This window comes from Vigna unguiculata, chromosome 3, assembly GCF_037176805.1.
Source record: "Vigna unguiculata cultivar grain cowpea cultivar isolate G323 ecotype 2 chromosome 3, ASM3717680v1, whole genome shotgun sequence".
NCBI classification, from domain to species: domain Eukaryota; kingdom Viridiplantae; phylum Streptophyta; class Magnoliopsida; order Fabales; family Fabaceae; genus Vigna; species Vigna unguiculata.
This window is the reverse complement of record NC_140794.1, coordinates 11,017,589-11,036,434: the sequence shown is the minus strand read 5'-3', so window position 1 is coordinate 11,036,434 and position 18,846 is coordinate 11,017,589. Positions and strand designations below refer to the sequence as shown.

Sequence of the window (18,846 nt, the reverse complement as noted above, 5' to 3'; positions counted from 1 at the left end):
ATTTCCAATAAGACAATTATTCATAACACTAAAAGATGGTGTCATGGCAAGACCATGGCAAACTAACTCCCTTATGAAACTTGAAGTGGAATACAGAAGCTTCATCGCGTTTAATACATGAATTAAATATCAATGAAATGGAAAAGCCCGAAAATGAAGATAAAGAGAAGTGTTATTCTCTTTTCCAAATTTGACAAATTGTTTGAAATATAAATAATGTAATAATGTCATTATAAAAGATATGATAATATGTTAAAAAATATAAAAGGAAACTTAATTTTATTTATAGTGACATTTATTTAAAAAATGTTGCAATATGGTAATTAATATTATTTATAGTAACATTTATTTAAAAAAATTTACTATGATTAATAAATTTTATCTATAATATAACATTTTTAATAATTGTAACTTATAGAGAAAAATATTCTTGGTTGCGGTGTCTTCGACACCTTCCCTATCATGTAGTCTCTACATTTTGTACATCAAATGTAGAGATAGAGAATGAGCGAAAAAGGAGGATACTCGCTGCATTCACACAAGATGTTGTTATGTTTACATCCACACGTCATGGTTTATTTTGCACCATACATTGCGTCTTTACAACAATATATATGTTGTGCTCGATCGATGTTTCAATATCAAAAACAATTAAGCAACAATGAAGATCTCAAATCTTGTGTTTATCCTCACCATTATTTCAATGTGCAGCATTTGCTTGGCACAGAGCTCCTCAAAAGATTTCCTTGACGAGCACAACAAAGCTCGTAAAGAGGTTGGTGTTGAACCATTGGTATGGAATGAAACCCTTGTGACCTATGGGCAGAATTACGTGAACTCGAAGAAAAAAACCTGCGAATTTGAGCACTCTATGGGTCCTTATGGGGAGAACTTGGCGATGGGTTATGGTGAATTTAGTGGCAGGGACTCAGTGAAAATGTGGGTGGGAGAGAAGCCAAATTATGATGAGAAGAGCAACAAGTGTGTTAAGGATGAGTGCTTACATTACACTCAAGTGGTTTGGAAGGACACAAAGAGTGTTGGATGTGCTAGAGCCAAGTGTGACAATAATGCTATTTATATCATCTGCAACTATTACCCTCCAGGCAATTATATCGGATCCCGACCTTACTAACATTTTATAGTAACCAACACCATAACTATATCACTTCCTATAAGTAACTTTAACTTTTCTTGTTATTACAATTTTGTAGTAATATATATTTTTGAAATCTCTGTATCACATGATGATGAATTTTTGAATTGTATGAATATGAATTAATTTTAAAAACCCTTATGTTTTTCTCTTTTGGTTAGAAACTTCATTATATCAGTTTGCATTTGAAAGAACACCTAAATATCCTGTAACATGATCAAATTCTTATTCTCAATAATATCTCCTAATTTTTGCATAGAAAAAAAATTGTTGGTCCAAATTTTTAGTGATGGAGTTGAAGGAATGAAACTTACACAATCAAAATAAAGGAAAAGGAAATCGAAATAAATGAAAGTTTAACTAGGAACTATAAAACTAAATGAATTACGTTTTTATTGGTGAAAAAGTTAATTGTTTCAAAACTAGAAAAACTAACTCTATAATTAGAAATTTTACTTTTAGATACCTGTAAAGTACATTCAATTAAATTTAACACCGTTGAAATAGTTTAAGAAATTACTTTTTATATTCTCACACAAGCATGTATAACTAGTTATTTCAAATTGTAATTGAGATTGGTCATTTAAAAGAAACTCTCAAGATAAAAAAAAAAAAAGTAAGAGTCTCCTGTTTTCAAGACATTAAAAATATTGTCATAAAATGATTTGTATTTAATATTTAATTATGATTTTTTGTAAGAGAATTTGATCTTATTTATAAATATAAATAAATTCAACTAAAACTTAAGAAAAAATGAATATAAGCAAATTGATCACACACACACACAAAATCTTACTATAAATATAAAACTATAATAGTGATGATCAGATTTAGAACACAAAGTCTAATAATTATACTAAATAAAGGACTAGATAACATGATTACTAACTTTCTTAATCTTGCTTTAGAGGTAAAAAAGTTTATACATATACTATAGAAGAAGAAGCAGAGTGGGTGAGAGCAATGACTATATTAATGTCCTTCACCATATATATCCCTCAGAGTGTCGTAAACTTGAAGCATCGTTGGCCTTTCATCTGTGAAAGGCCGAACACACTTGCATGCAAGTTTGATGAGAGTGTAGACATCGTTTTCGAAACCTTTCCCCATCAGAGATTCATGAATTGCGTTAATAAAGTTTGAATTTCCAGATAGGTTAGTTGAAGTAGTAGTAGTAGTACTGAATGAACACGACAACTCCTTCAATGTTTTCCCTGTGATTAGCTCAAATAGCAAGCTACCAAAGTCATACACGTCCTTCTTCCCATCACTCACATAAAACATTGTGTTTGCACTGTCTTCAATGTTGGGATTCACAAACTTGGCCTTTCCAAAGTTGGATAATCTTGGTTCAAAATTCTTATCCAGCAAGATACACTCAGAACTTATATTGAGATGCACAATATGCAAGTTGCATATGTGGTGGAGCCAGGATAAGCCTCTTGCTACCCCAATTGCTATTTTGATCCTCTGAGGCCATTTCAATGTAACTTCACCTTCTAAAGGACTCAACCATTTTGAAAGCCTTCCATTTGACATGAACTGGTATACCAAAATCCTTTCTTTTCCTTCTACGCAGAACCCAAGTAAGGGAACTATATTTCTGTGCCTGTACTTACCCAGAATTCTTATTTCCAAAAGAAATTGTCTCTTGTATTGTTTGGAATCGAATAGTCTCTTAATGGCAAGGTTCCAACCATTGGGTAGCCTTCCCTCGTACATTATTCCAATTTTCCCCATCCCAATGGCCTTGTCTATGGAAAAGCAATCTGTTGCATCTCTGACTTCGTTGAACCTCATCGTGGACTTCATTCTCTCTGTTACTACAGAAATCTGTTTATGCAACCACAAACATATTAATCAATGCTAAAAATCATTATAATACATTAATACTACTATAATTTATTACAGACCTCCAGCAATAACCTCCTTCATCAACAATAGACAAAAGGTGTCCTCTGCTTGCATATTTGTTCCAGATATATCTGTTATGCTTTAAGTGTTGTAATTAGAAGGGATTATTTGTTTGCAAACTTGGTCCAGTAACATGTTTTATCATTCTAATTCTCTGTCTATAGCTGAATCTCACCCTGTCACTTAGCTTGTACGCATCCAATTGTGATTCATTCAACCATTCATTTTAGTCTCACTGAGTTCTCCTGATTTGGTTCTATTTCCTGCACACCCTCCTTTGAAAATACATTAAATTGCCTTCCATTCTCCTTTTTACCTTAGGTGTTTTATGCACATAACTAAACATACATATACCAATGAAAAAGTACTTTTTACATATTTATTGGATGTTTATTTTATTATGAATATATCTTGAAAACAAACGAAACTTGATCCAGAGATAGATATGGTAGGGTAGGGACAGAAAGCACCTCTTTGATGACTTTCTCCTGCAACTGCAGAGGTTGCAATTCCTGTTCGGTAGGAGCTTGAGGAGTAGGTGTCTTTCTCCCAGCAATGGACCAAAAAATTGTACTTAATTCTTTAGCCTTCTTCCGGTGCTTGTTCCTTCCATGCTGTGATTGTTCCCAAGGTGCACAGTAGGAGATGTAAATGACAATAACAGAAGTCACTGAAAAAGCATAGCCAACAGCAAGACCCCGCTTGAACGATTGAGGGAAATCATTTGAGCTGTCCAATGAACATGGTGGCAAAGACCCACCACAAAGTTCTTCATTATTGGCGTAATCAACAAAAGTGGAGCTTGGGAAGAACAAAGGCACCGACCCTGATAGATAATTGTTGGCAAAAGAAACTGCTTTGATCACGGGAAGCTGCCCAAGTTCTTGAGGGATGTGGCCACTTAACTTGTTGTGATCAAGCCGAAGAGAATTGAGGTAAGTGCAGTTAGCCAAAGTAGGTGGAATACTCCCATTAAATTTGTTATGTGAGAGGTCTAAGGAGGTTGCAAAAGGGATTAACGTTGATATATCCGAGGGGATGGGTCCTGTTAGGTTATTGTGCGAAAAGCTTAAGGCTGTTAAAGACGAGCAATTCCTAATTCCCTGTGGAAACTCACCCTTCAACCCCATGTTTTGCAGTGAGATACTCAACACTTTATTCTCATCCGGATGCCAGCATAAAACGCCCACAAATTTGCATATGAAACCTTCGGTTCTGTTGTCAAAGTTCCAGCTTGTTAAGAAATTAAGAGGATCTTCCAAGGAATCCTTAATGGATTTTAAGCACGAGATGTCGCTTTCAACACCATTACCTACCATAACATAACTCAGCAAAGAATACAAGAAAACATGGATAAAAATATCCCTCTTTATTTCAGAACCCATTTCTGTGCTGATGCAGAAACAATCCTTTTTTTCTGATATAAGAAAGGTAGGCTAGTTAAAGGAGAAAACGATTGGAAAAGAGAAGAATGAAATTGAATTTTTCTTCTGTTATATTTTTAAGAACCCCAGAAATGAAACTTCACCTTCAAAGAATATTCAAATCCTAATTTGTTAGAATTTTCAGTATTCATTATTTATATTTGATAGTAATAATTAATATTGATGAAAACGTATAGAAAAGGAGAACGTGACATAATAAGTTGGACTTAATTTTTCCATGATTTTAGTTTGTCGATCTATCACTCTCAAAGTCTCACTAACTAATTGTTCAGTACAAAGACTACTACGTTGACCACTCACCACATTTGAACGAGTTTTTGGAAAATTATAAATATTATATTAAGGTTTTCAAAACACTTAAATGCTGAGTTTATTAAATGCAAAGAACCTGGTCAAATTATTCTGAACGGTCAAAAAAAAAAGACACGTATAGAAACTAATATAAACACGTGTACAAACTAATAGAATTTGGAATTTGATCTCAAGGAAATAGAATTATTTAAGCCGTATATATATATATATATATATATATATATATATATATATATATATATATATCCAAAATTCTAGGAAAAGAAATTAATGAAATTTTGGTTCCTAAAAATTGTTTGAAGAAAGGAAGACTTAGTGGAGCTAGGCGATATGTGTTTTCTTTAGGTTAAATTATTAATTAAGTCAACACAATTATTCATATTGATTTTCTAACTTTATTACATGTATGGGCTAAGATTGATTTTCTACTTCTCTTACATGGAAATCGCCGCATACCTTACAAAAAACATGCATGTAACACTCATTTTGACCAAATTCATAAAATTATTTGTTTGCTTTGAAATATAAACGCGTTTCCAAATTGTCCTAAAAACCATTTCATCAATTTTTATCCAATATATTTTACTTTCAAACAGATATTTTAAAACCAAAACTAGCAAGTACCCTAAATAACTGTTAATTTTAAACCTAAAACAATTAATTAGTATTACAAAATAAAATTTGAGACTTTTTTTTTAAGTCTAAAGCAAAGACTTTACTTCTTTGTAGGGATGACACTGCAGTGGGGTTGGAACGGATTTCACAATTTCATATTCATTCATAAAGAAAAGGAAAAACTCATTTTCATACTCAAATTCAACGGATATCAAACTTTTTTTCTCATCCACATCCTTATCGCGTAACAGGTATACACTCAAACTCATACCTGTTTTTTTATTATTTCAATATCAATTAACTAATTTTTATAAAATAATAAATTAATATAAAGAAAATATAATATTATCAAATATTTATTATTAAAATGATGATATTCTTGTTTCTTCAATATCAAATATTTATAAATAAATTATAATTGTATACATTTTAAATTAGAATACCAAATAAAATTTAATGAAAATCAAAATATTATTAAATTTACAAATGTTAATGAAACCTAGTTGATAAAAATTAAAGATAATTTTAAAAAAATTATAAAAGGATAACAAATATTCAAATTAAAAAATATTTTAAATGTGTGTTTACTTCAAATTTTTTAATTTCTAATAAAATTTCTTTTTTTTTTTTGTATTGAAACAAATTATAATACATCACTTGATCAAAATCACACATAAAACAAATATTCAACCAATAATAATTGAAATTTAATATAGATTTTTTATCTTTTGAACTTCAATATACTTTGGATAGTAATAAAAAATATTCATGTCAATTACATTAAATTATAGTAGATAAAATTTATTTATATAATTATAGTGATAAAATTATATGATAATGAGTTAGAAAATAAAAATAATTATATAAAAATATGAAAACAGTATTATACATCATAAAAATAAACAACAAAAATATTTAAAATATTATAAAATATGGGTCTTAGACACAATTTGATAGATCATTAAATGAGATCGTACAACGAAAAAAATAAATATATAATTACAGGTATGATAAAATGAAAAATGCCTTCCAGATCTAATAAAACTTCTCGAATATCAACTAGTCGAATGGTTGAGAGATAAAGAAAATTACTTTAGCAATAAGTTTTTTATATTACCTAGTAAATAAAAAAAATTATTATTGAACCCTTAAATTGAAACAGTTAAACATTATCATGTGAAAAGAAAATATACAATAAAAAATATTAAAAAATAGTATAAATATTCAAATGTGAGACGTAAAAAATATTTAATTGACATACATCACTTGAACATAATTGCACATAAACAAAAGTTGTGATAAGAGAAAAAAAATCTTAGAGATGTAAATAAATTTCATGACAAACGAAACAATTAGAAAAAATAAAAAATAGAAAGTGTGTAGTATGGGGATAGGACGATTATGAACATCATCATCCTTAGTCTCATACCTAATTAAAAATGTTGGATATTACCCATACACACTCATACTCAATCAATGAGAAGATTATCCATTAAAACGATGGCGAGTTCGAATAATACCCATGAAAAGAGACTTATTTGTCATCCCTACTTGCTTAGGTCTTGAGCTAACCATGGTTAGTAGTCAAATACTAGTTTGCTATTATATAAAACATCTCTTTTACTTATTTTCATTATTAAATCAATATCTCAAATAGGTAATATGATGAATTTATGATGACTAAGAAGGTAAGGGATTGATAAAGAACTTTTAAATTAGGCTTAAATACCTTCTTGGTTCTTATTTTTGTAGTGTTTGTTGCGGATGATCCTCATTTTGACAGAATGTTTAAAATGGTCATCATTTCTACCGAATGTTTAAAATGGTCCTTATTTTCGCAATTTATGTTTTATTTGGTCCTTTTCTGTAATGTCATTTAAATCATTAACGGAGTATTGTATAGGTGGCACGGTTTGTATTAGGGTGTGTTACGTGTAATGTACATATGGCTAATTAACGTTATTTTTTTTCAATTTAGGGGAAATTTTTCAATTAGGGAAATTTCTTCATTTTCGTCTTTCTTGAGCTCGGAACTCAAACAACTCAACCACCAAGGAATGAAGTGGAGAGTCAAGCAACACCACTACCAACACCAGAAGAACCATCTCAGCAGTTTAGGATGAAATTACAGATTAGGAGGAGGCCATGATAGCAGTTATAAACATCTTAGTTAATTTTGGAATTTCTGATGTAGAATTCATTATTGATGTACTGCATTTTGACTCTCCTTAAACTTCGTTCAATTTCACTTTTTCCAAACATTGATGGAGTGCCTTCTGGTGAGGATGAATTAATGTTATGAATTTAACTTCTTCCAGACTTAGATTAATTTAATTTTTCCCATGCTTAGATCAATATCACTTACTTCGATGCTCAGATTAAGGTGTCATTTTGAACATGTTGGGACTAATATCAATATAATCAAACTAATTCATTTCTTAATTTAACAATAGTACAAAACAGATTGGACTTTAAAAGATTACACACAATAATAGTACGAATAATACAATAACAACACAAGTGAACCCTATTACTAATTGTAGTCTCTTCTCAGCAACCTTCAATGACTTCTCCAAATCATTAATCTGCCTCATTTATGTCATGATGATGACATCCTTTTCATCAACACCACCATTTGAAAAAGTTGCGGCTCACATTATTGGAACCACCACTCTGTAAATCAATAAACCAAAAATTAAAACAAATTTATTATTAACACAAAAATAAAAATAGATTGTACCCAAAATTTTCTACCAATATTCTTTGGAGTTCTTGCCATCCTCAAAGTTGTCATCCTCAAAGTTGCCATCTCTCTGCAGCTACAAATCATGATTAATTCATTTCTCGTTGAACCACCAACAATGCATGAAGTGATACAACACGGTTGTCTCCAATGATTACAACCAGAGATAAAGGAAGAAGATTGGGACCGTAACATACCTATATAATGGGATTGCATGAAGAAGAAGATTGCAGCAACACCAATCGGGAATGGAGGAACAAGATTGTCAAAACTCACCAAGTGCCCAAATATTCTTTACCAAAACCCTAGCTCACTTATTTATCCCCAAATGTCTAATTATCACACATGTACCGTACACGTAACACACCCTAATACAAATTGTGCCACATGTACAATGCTCCGTTAATGATTTAAACGGCGTTACAGAAAATGACCAAATAAAACACGAATTGCGAAAATGATGATCATTTTAAACATTCGACGGTAAAAATGAGGACCATTTTAAATATTCTGTCAAAATGAGGATCATTCGCAACAAACACTACGAAAATGAGGATAAAAAAGTATTTAAACCTTTAAATTACTGCTTAACACGTAATTACGACTAAATTTGAGATGATGATTGTAGAAACACATTTTTATTTTATTAGAGTCAAGTAGATGTCATATGAGAAACTCTAATTTGACCCTAGCTGTCATCAGGGGAATTATTTCAGAAAATTGCGATGTATATTAACGTTCAAATTTATGAAGGGGGATTTTTTATATACCATAAGTGTTGTGTTTCAAAAGAAAACAGTGTTATTGTAAATTATCATTACGAAGATTGACAAATAATATAATTCATATTTAACAAAATTGAATGGAATAGGGCAATAGTAACTAAAATTTATATAAAGAGACAAAACGTCATATTCACCAAAAGAAAGAAAAAAAAGATGGACAAAGTTTTTATGATAGAACAATTTCCTTGCCAGTGAAAAAATTTTGTGATATTGCCATACTTTTCTGAAACAACTTTCTAAAAAACTAATCTTAAGACTGGGAGAGAATTTGTTTGTTGTAACAAATTTTGTGAATAATCAATTTCGTTTTGATTTGAAGATGAAACTACCACAATTTATTTAGGGACAAAATATGGATTGTGTCTACAATTGTATCTGAAACTAACGTGTCACCTTTGACATAAAAATATATAAATTTTTTTCTTTAGTTACGGTGAAAGATTCCTTGATTCCAAAATCAACGACTCCATTAAATAACGAGAGAGAGAACTTTCATCCTTAACAAGTCAACTTGATCGGAATGAATCAAACTATTGTAGCGTAACTTTGGGGTCGTACAAATGAACCTTGTTAAGCATAACTCAATGAAATGACACATCTCGAACAAAAATTTAACAAAATTATATTTTTTATATATAAATTAATTTTTTATTTAAAAAAATAATCTTTTTAATTATTTTTTCTATTCAAAATAAACACAAATCCAAAACATATATAACACACACACACATATATATATATATATATATATATATATATATATATATATATATATATATATATATATATAAACACAAACTAATCGACGATAATGTATTAAAACTAATATAAGTTATTTATGTGTTCTTTTATGTTTTTGCAATGACTTAAATTCTTTAAAAATTGAACTAGAATTGATAATTTTTTATACATATTTCATATGGATCTCATTTTAGGTAATTCATTTGTACCTTATCAATTTGATTTAGTGCTCATCAATTTGATTTTGTGAGTATTGTCAAATTTGAGTGTGTTTCCTTGAACAAGGTTCTAAAGAATTTTTAAAATTCATTTTATGTAACCCTAAGAACTTTTGAGAGTTATTTTTTATTTTCTTCCATTCTTGGATTCTCATGGAGTTTCTCAAGTTTAGTTGTGGTTGGTGTATTTTTTTTCATCTTCATCACAAGTCTTCCTTTTGAGAAAAGAATTAATTTGTTTACTCTTTGTCATAATTTTTCTAATATAAATTTTTCACATCTCACATGTTTAGGTAAAGATAAAATTATGAATATCTTAAATTAAATCTCAAACCAGGACTCAATAGTTTAAGAAAATTAACAAACTTCTGAATCATTACTTTCCTTTACCTTGTAGATTCCTAATAGTATTCTTCTCTTACACAGCTTCAAAGTCTAAATTAATCATATATATACAAAGAAGAGTTTGATCAACAATCAGATTATGATTTTATGATCTCTAACGAATAGAGATATGTTTATAATGTAGAAAAAAATACATACAAGAGAAAAATAAATTGTTTAAAAAAGAGTAGAAAATCAACTTACTCAAAAGAAAGAAATTTTTCGTCCAAAATGTTCCTTAGTTCCTCAAATTCACCTTGGGCAATTTGATTTTGACAATAATAAGACATTAATGGTGAAAATTAAAACAGAAAAAACATAAAGAATAAAGATAACAAGTCAGAAAGAGATGGAAAATTTAGAAATCAAATAAAAGAAAACAAGAAATAAAAAAAGGGTAAAAACATCATTTTCAAATTAAAAATAAATAAAATAATATAATATAAATAATAAAATAATATATAAATATATTTTTATAATATAATATATATATATATATATATATATATATATATAAAATAAAATTTTGGATAAGGCTAGGGATGGCAAAATGGGCCAGGCCCGCCAGGTTGGAATTTTTAACCTGTCAACCCGATGTAACCCAGCCTGCCTGGTCTGCCAATTTTGCGGGCCAGCCCGTCAACCCGTTTTTTTTATTTTTTTATTTTTTATGTTTAAAATTAAAAATAATTAAAAAATAATATTTTTTTATATTATATAAATAAATTTATATGTAAAAAATAAATTTATAAACTAAATTTTAATAAAAAGTTAAAAAAAATAAAATATTAAAAAAAAGAAAAAAAGATATGGGTCAGCCCGCTGGCCCGACAACCCATCCGAAGACGGAACGAATTACAGCTTTTGGCCTATTTATTGATGACGGATCAGCTCGACCCGGTCTATTTTTGGCGGGCCACAGGCGGATCGGACCAAAAGGGGCGGACTGACCCATTTTGCCACTCCTAGATAAGGCGTGACTACCGTGTCCTTGACCGTCCCAGCGTAACCTTGGGTCTGTCTGTATGGAAGTTGACCTCAGAACCATGGTTTTAAGCGTTCTTCTACTCATGTTGTGGTCATTGCAATTGCAGACTTGCTTCACCATGAGTAACGCAGGTAGCAGTGAACTCAACGGAGGATCATTGTTTGATCCATCATTTTGGTACAGTTTTACCATTGGTTATGTTTGTTCAGCCACCGGGATCATCTTTGCTTTTATGTGCTTCTGTGTCCCTTGGCCGCAACTAAAGAAGGCCAAAAGAAAGTTCATGTCTTCCAGTGTTCGTAGGCGTAATATACATGCAATAAAGGCAAACCAAGTTCCCAAACTACTACTCTGTATGTTGTTACTGAAGAAAGGAAACCAAGAGGTTCTCTTCTTTCTTTTCTAATTATGTTGGTAAATCTTTCCTAGTTATCTGTTATTCAACATCTATGCTATATTCAACACAAGACTTTACATTAATTGTGAAAACATGGTATTAGGATCTTTCATGCCCTTTTTTTTATTTCATTTTAGAAAAATCGAAAGGCCGAACAAAATTATACTATTTATTGATATTTTAATTCCAAGATATACACAAAATAAAATGTTTGGTGTATACACAGGTTTCAAGAGTACTGAACAAACTAATATCGAGTATCAGCTTCATGGAACTATGCAAAGCAACGGATTACTTCAACATGACCAATGTTATTGGGACGGGAAGGACAGGGATGGTGTACAAGGCCACGCTTTCTAATGGCTCAAAAGTGGCAGTGAAGAGACTCTATGATTCTAAATTATTTGAAACAAAGTTTGCCTTAGAAATCGTGATTCTACAGAGATTCAAACATAAAAACTTGGTGGATCTTCTTGAGTTTTGCACAGAGAGAAAGCAGAGGATCCTTGTGTATGAATTCATGCCAAATGGTAAACTCTCTGATTGGTTACATCCTTTACAAAACGAAGCTTTTCCATTGGATTGGCCAATAAGGCTTAAAATAGCACTTGGGTTGGCTAGAGGTTTATGCTTTCTCCATCATTGTTGCAATTGGAAGATACTCCATTTTGGTATAAGCTCGGAGCATGTTTTGCTTGATAAGAATTTTGAGCCCAAATTATGGAATTTCAGAAGTGCTGAACTCATGAAAGAAAACCAGAAGAAGCTAGGGAAGAAGGATGTGTACGATTTTGGCATTGTTCTGATGGAGCTGATCACTGGAAAGAAGCACATTGAAATGAATGGAAATTTTAATGTGATTGATTCATATGTATCAGGAAAAGGATTCGATGAGCAAATCTCTTGTCTGGTTAAGGTTGCAGTTGACTGCATTCAGTTTTCTCCACACCAGAGGCCAAGTATGGTTGATGTGTATAAATATATAGAAAGGTTATGGGAAGGCTACGAAACTGATGACTGATTTTGTAATGGAACATACCTATTTTTCATAGTATAATGTGGATTAAAAGTATTCTTTATATAAATTAAACTTGTCTCAGTATTAAATCTCCTCAAATATCCACAAGTTCATCATTGTAATTTGAAAGGTGACATCTTTTTAAGTTTAATTTCTTATTATTCTCCTTCTGAATGTGTTCTACCTGTAAATTTTGAAACTCCATTTTCAGTTTCAATGTCTGTCGTGTCCTTTATTGCACTGATTATGACTCGAGTTTAATTAATGTATTCTTCGAATTTTGATTTCTGAAAACAAGTAACAACTTTACTACAACCTTGGAACATTATAATGTTACTTCATAATATTCTTTTAACTTGGAAGAATCTTGAGTTTTGCTGGACCTGAGTTCCAACTTTCAACTTATTACTTCATGTGGTAGCAGCAGAATAGGAACATAATGAAGGAAAGGAAAAGCTTCTAAAGCCAAGTGGGTGGGTCTTATGGCCCAAATTACTTACAAGATTTCTACAGCTACTTAACTTAGAACCGGGTTATCCACCTCCAAGACCAAAAAAAAAGTGTTTGCTTCCTGTGTTAAGTGGCAAGGGATTAAACTTAAAGGATTCCATCAAACTTAAGTTTAATGTAAAATAGAAGTGGTATTAAATATTAAAATCTATATCAGATTGATATTCAAATCCAATAAAATGGATTGAATTTTTAATAAAATGAATATTAAATAGCAAAAATGGATTGGATCATAAAAATTAGATTTTTTGTTCATCCTTAGTTTAACTTTTCATATCATCCTTTGCTTCCTTCCGCTCATTTATGAGTTCAATAAATATAAATTATTGTTGTTATTCTCATAATTTCTATTTTTATATGTTAAATAAACATTAATTATTACTTTTACCCTCATATTTTTATTCTTTCACTTTTATATGTACTTAATCTCCTTTTATTAATACATTTTTTTTTACAAGAGTATAATTAAAATTTGTTAATACAAATTTATGGATACATTAACAATTCTTTTATTAAACTTCTAAAATTTTCAATTAAATTGTAAGGTTTAAAGTTTATATGTATAAATTTCAAGGTTTAGTGTTTACGGACGTCTCACGTCTCACGTCGCACGTTTCTCACGTCTCACGTCTCACGTCCCACGTCCTACGTCTCACGTCCTACGTCCTACGTCTCACGTCCAACGTCCCACGTCTCTCACTTCTCATGTCACACGTCCCACGTCTCAAATTCCACGTCTCACGTCACACGTTCCACGTCTCACGTCTCATGTCTCACGTCCTACGTCCCATGCCCCACGTCCCACATCCCACGTCTCTCATCGTACGTCTCTTGTCGCACGTCTCACGTCGCACGTCCCACGTCTCACGTCTCATGTCCCACATCACACGTCTCAGGTCCCACGTCCCACAACGTCTCACGTCTATCACGTCTCATGTCTCACGTCCAACGTCCCACGTCTCTCACTTCCCACGTCACACGTCCCACGTCCCAAATTCCACGTCTCACGTCACATGTTCCACGTCTCACGTCACACGTTCCACGTCTCACGTCCCACGTCCCATGTCCCACTTCCCACATCCTATGTCTCTCATTGTACGTCTCTCGTCGCATGTCTCACGTCGCACATCCCACGTCTCACGTCTCACATCTCATGTCCCACCTCACACGTCTCAGGTCCCACGTCCCACAACGTCTCACGTCTCACGTCTCACGTTCTATGTTTCACGTCTCACTTCTCGCGTCCCACATTGTCCCACGTTTCACATCCCATGTCTCACGTCTCACTTCTCACGTTCCATATCGTCTCATGTCGCACGTCTCTCACGTCTCACGTCTCACGTCCCACGTCCTACGTCTCACGTCCCATGTCCCACGTCCCACAGCTTTCACATCTCACGTCTCACGTCCTTCACATCTCTTACGTCTCACGTCTCTCACATCTCTACGTCTTACGTCTCACGTCTCTCACATCTCTCACATCTCACGTCCCACGTCCCACATCTCACTTCCCACATCTCTCACGTCTATCACGTCTCACGTCTCATGTCTCACGTCCAACGTCCCACGTCCCACGTCTCTCACTTCTCATGTCACACGTTCCACGTCCCAAATTCCACGTCTCACGTCACACGTTCCACGTCTCACGTCTCACGTCCTACGTCCCATGCCCCACGTCCCACATCCCACGTCTCTCATCGTACGTCTCTTGTCGCACGTCTCACGTCGCACGTCCCACGTCTCACGTCTCATGTTCCACGTCCCACAACGTCTCACGTCTCATGTCTCACGTCCAACGTCCCACGTCTCTCACTTCCCACGTCACACGTCCCATGTCCCAAATTCCACGTCTCACGTCACATGTTCCACGTCTCACGTCACACGTTCCACGTCTCACGTCTCACGTCTCACGTCGCACGTCCCATGTCCCACTTCCCACTTCCCACATCCCATTTCTCTCATCGTACGTCTCTCGTTGCACGTCTCACGTCGCACGTCCCACGTCTCACGTCTCACATCTCATGTCCCACGTCACACGTCTCAGGTCCCACGTCCCATAACGTCTCACGTCTCACGTCTCACGTTCTATGTTTCACGTCTCATTTCTCGCGTCCCACATTGTCCCACGTCTCACGTCCATTGTCCCACGTCTCACTTTTCACGTTCCATATCGTCTCACGTCTCACGTTCCAGGTTCCACGTTTCATGTCTATCGTCCTAGTTCTACGTTCCACGTCTCACGTCTTACGTATCATATCTCACATTTCACGTCCTACGTCTCACGTCCCACGTCGCACGTTCCACATCTCACGTCTCACTTCTCGCGTCCCACATTGTCCCACGTCTCACGTTCCATGTCCCACGTCTCACTTCTCACGTTCCATATCGTCTCACGTCTCACGTTCCAGGTTCCATGTTTCACGTGTATCGTCCTAGTCCAACGTTCCACGTCTCACGTCTTACGTATCATATCTCACATCTCACGTCCTACGTCTCACGTCTCACGTCTAAAGTCTCATGTCTCACATCTCTCATCGTACGTTTCTCGTCGCATGTCTCACGTTTCACGTCCCACGTCGCACGTTTCACATCTCACGTCTCATTTGTGACGTCCCACATTGTCCAACGTCTCACGTCCCATGTTCCACGTCTCACTTCTCACGTTTCACATTGTCCCACGTCTCACGTTTCACGTCTAACGTCCTAGTCCTACGTTTCACATCTAACGTCTTAGTACTGCGTTTCACGTCTCACGTCTTACGTATCATATCTCACGTCTCACGTCCTACGTCTCACGTCCTACGTCTCACGTCTTACGTCTCACATCTCACGTCGCACATTCACGTCTCACGTCTCACATTTCACGATTCACGACTCTATGTCTCACGTTTCACGTTTCACGTCTCACGTCTCTCTTCGCATGTCTCACATCCCATGTTCCACATGGCACATCTCATGTCTTACGTCTCACGTTTCACGTTATCTCACGTCTTACATCTCACGTTTCACGTTATCTCACGTCTCACATCCCACGACGTCTTACGTTTCATATCCCACATCTCACGTCCCAGGTCCCATATCTCACGTCCCACGTCCTATGTCTCGTGTTTCAGGTTCCGCGTCCTACGTCTCACATCTCACATGTCACGTCCCACGTCTCACTTCTCACGTTCAACGTCTCACGTCTTACGTCCTACGTCTCACGTCTCACGTCTCATTTCTTACGTTTCACATCTTACGTCTCACATCTTACGTCTAATGTCTCACGTCTCATGTCTCACATATCACTTGTTACATCTTACGTTTCACGCATCACGTCTCACGTCCCATGACGTCTCAAGTTCCACGTCCAACGTCTCACGTCCCACGTCGTATATCGTACGTCTTACGTCTATCGTCTCACGTCTTAAGTCTTACGTCCCACGTCTAACGTTTCATGTCCTACGTCTTACGTCTCACATCTCAAGTCTCACGTGTCACGTCTTTCGTCTCACCTCACTCGTCGTACGTGTCACGTCTCACGTCTCGCGTCCCATGTCTCACGTCTCACGTCCCACGACGTCTCACGTTTCACGTCTCACGTCTCACATCTCACGTCGTCCCACGTCCCACATCTCCCGTCCTACGTCTCACGTCTCACGTCCCATATCCTATGTCTCACGTCTTTTGTCTCACGTCTCTCGTCGCATGTCCCACGTTCCACGTCCAACCTCTCACATCTCACATTTCTAATAGTATGTTTCACGTCTCACGTTCCACGACGTCTTACGTTCCACGTCCCACGTCCCATGTCTCACGTCCCACGTCCTACGTCACACGTCTCACGTCTCACATCCCACGTCCTACGTCACATGTCTCACGTCTCACGTCTCACGTCCTACGTCCTACGTCCCACGTCTTACGTCCTACGTCTCACGTTTCACGTTCCACGTCCTACGTCTCAGATCTCACGTCTCACGTTTCACGTCTCACGTCCCATGACTCACGTCTCCTTACGTCTCACGGCTCACATCTCCTTACGTCTCACGTCTCATGTCCCTTGTCCCACGTCGTCTCACGTCCTACGTCCCACGTCTCATGTCCCACGTCTCACGTCCTACATCCCACATCTAACGTTCCACATCCTACGACTCACGTCTCACTTCTCATGTCCCACATATCACGTCCCACGTCCCATGTCTCACGTATCACGTCTCACGTCATACGTCCCACGTCTCACGTCCTAGACAATTAATATAGCAACTTCCAACTACCCACATTTAAGTTACCTAACAAGATGCAGAAACAATCCTTCTTCTGTTAAATTTTTAATAAACCCAAAACTAATACACTAGAAATGAAACTTCACCTTCAAATAATATTCAAATCTTAATTTGTTAGAATTTTCTTTTCTCCACAGTATTCAAATCATTATTTATATTTGAAAGTAATAATTAATATTGATGAAAACGTTAATCTTATAGAGAAGGAGAGTGTGACATAGTAAGTTGGACTTAAATTTTTCGTGGTTATAGTTTGCCAATCTATCACTCTCAAAGTCTCACCAAGTAATTGTTCAGTACAAAGACTATTACATTGACCATTTGCCACATTTGAACGATATTTTGGAAAATTATAAATATTATATTAAAGTTTTCAAAACAATTAAATGTCGAGTTTACTAGAATACACCAGAGAAGCACAAAACAAGAACCTGGTCAAACTATTTTGAACGGTCAAAGACAAGGACAAGTATAGTGGATCCATTAACATGATTATTGATTTCTAATAATCTTTTATAAGAGAAATAATTTATAACCATGATTACATTATTTAACACACCCCAAGCAGAGGCTACTGGACATTGAGATGGGCTTGAAATCTTCAAAGAGTATGTGCAGAAATCTTTTAGCGAAGATGTTGGCACATGACAAAACATAAAGGACATGAACTTGTCCATGAGCCATTTTCTCACGAACAAAGTAAATATTCATTTCAATATATTTGGTGCAATGATGTTGAAGAGGATTGCCTAAGAGATATATTGTGTTGATATTGTCACAATAAACTAGTGTTGTCTTATGAATCAGATTATGTAGTTCAAAGAGAAGATTCTGGATCTAGTAAGACTTAGATACCACATTAGCTACTCCTCTGTATTATGCTCAGTACTAGATTAAGACAAGGTTGGTTGATGCAGGACCATAAGATTAGGTTGTCCCCAAAAAATATACAATATTTAGAGGTGGAACGTCTAGTATCTGAGCATCCACCCTAGTCGACGTTAGTATAAGATAGATGACAAGATATTGAAAACTTGTGAAGTTGTATACCATGATCAAGAGTGCCTTAAATGTAGCTCACAATTCTTTTAAGAGATGTATACCATGTATTCATCTTTTGGTGCATGCATACGTAGACAAACTTGTTATACATCATATGATATATTTAGTCTTGTGAAAGTGAGATATTGCAAGACTCTTGTTAAACTTCAGTAGTGTGTGGGATTTGAGTAGAGATATATCCCGAAGATGAACTTAATTTAGCCTTAGTATCAAACAGTATTATGATGGCTTTACTATTAGACTAAAAGTTTCATTACAATCCACACCAACTTGTTGAGACATGTCATCACAAACAA

General features: G+C 34.9%; 3 protein-coding genes across 3 annotated transcripts; 2 read left to right on the top strand and 1 right to left on the bottom strand.

Moving 5' to 3' along the window:
* The first annotated feature begins 648 nt into the window (after nucleotides 1-648).
* LOC114174899 (pathogenesis-related protein 1A-like) lies at nucleotides 649-1,291 on the top strand. Its single transcript, XM_028059633.2, has one exon. The coding sequence runs from the start codon at nucleotides 662-664 to the stop codon at nucleotides 1,133-1,135; it is 474 nt and encodes a 157-aa protein (XP_027915434.1). The 5' UTR covers nucleotides 649-661; the 3' UTR covers nucleotides 1,136-1,291.
* Nucleotides 1,292-2,034: 743 nt separating this feature from the next.
* LOC114179278 (probably inactive leucine-rich repeat receptor-like protein kinase At5g48380) lies at nucleotides 2,035-4,597 on the bottom strand. Its single transcript, XM_085671703.1, has 2 exons — nucleotides 3,541-4,597; nucleotides 2,035-2,989 (listed from the first exon to the last, which is right to left on the bottom strand). Exons 1-2 carry the CDS (start codon nucleotides 4,453-4,455, stop codon nucleotides 2,129-2,131), a joined length of 1,776 nt encoding a protein of 591 aa, XP_085527829.1. The 5' UTR covers nucleotides 4,456-4,597; the 3' UTR covers nucleotides 2,035-2,128.
* Nucleotides 4,598-11,332: 6,735 nt separating this feature from the next.
* Nucleotides 11,333-12,891, top strand: LOC114179880 (probably inactive leucine-rich repeat receptor-like protein kinase At5g48380). The gene is made up of 2 exons (XM_028066369.2): nucleotides 11,333-11,686; nucleotides 11,925-12,891. Exons 1-2 carry the CDS (start codon nucleotides 11,339-11,341, stop codon nucleotides 12,717-12,719), a joined length of 1,143 nt encoding a protein of 380 aa, XP_027922170.2. The 5' UTR covers nucleotides 11,333-11,338; the 3' UTR covers nucleotides 12,720-12,891.
* The last annotated feature ends 5,955 nt before the right edge of the window (nucleotides 12,892-18,846 follow it).

What these genes read in the sequence shown, in the direction of transcription:
- LOC114174899 (XM_028059633.2), top strand. Translation starts at nt 662, where the DNA reads ATGAAGATCTCAAATCTTGTGTTTATCCTCACCATTATTTCAATGTGC.
- LOC114179278 (XM_085671703.1), bottom strand. Translation starts at nt 4,455, where the DNA reads ATGGGTTCTGAAATAAAGAGGGATATTTTTATCCATGTTTTCTTGTAT. An exon ending in AGGAGAAAGTCATCAAAGAG is followed by an intron (nt 2,990 to 3,540) that starts GTGCTTTCTGTC and finishes TTGCATAAACAG; the next exon opens with ATTTCTGTAGTAACAGAGAG.
- LOC114179880 (XM_028066369.2), top strand. Translation starts at nt 11,339, where the DNA reads ATGGAAGTTGACCTCAGAACCATGGTTTTAAGCGTTCTTCTACTCATG. An exon ending in TGAAGAAAGGAAACCAAGAG is followed by an intron (nt 11,687 to 11,924) that starts GTTCTCTTCTTT and finishes GTGTATACACAG; the next exon opens with GTTTCAAGAGTACTGAACAA.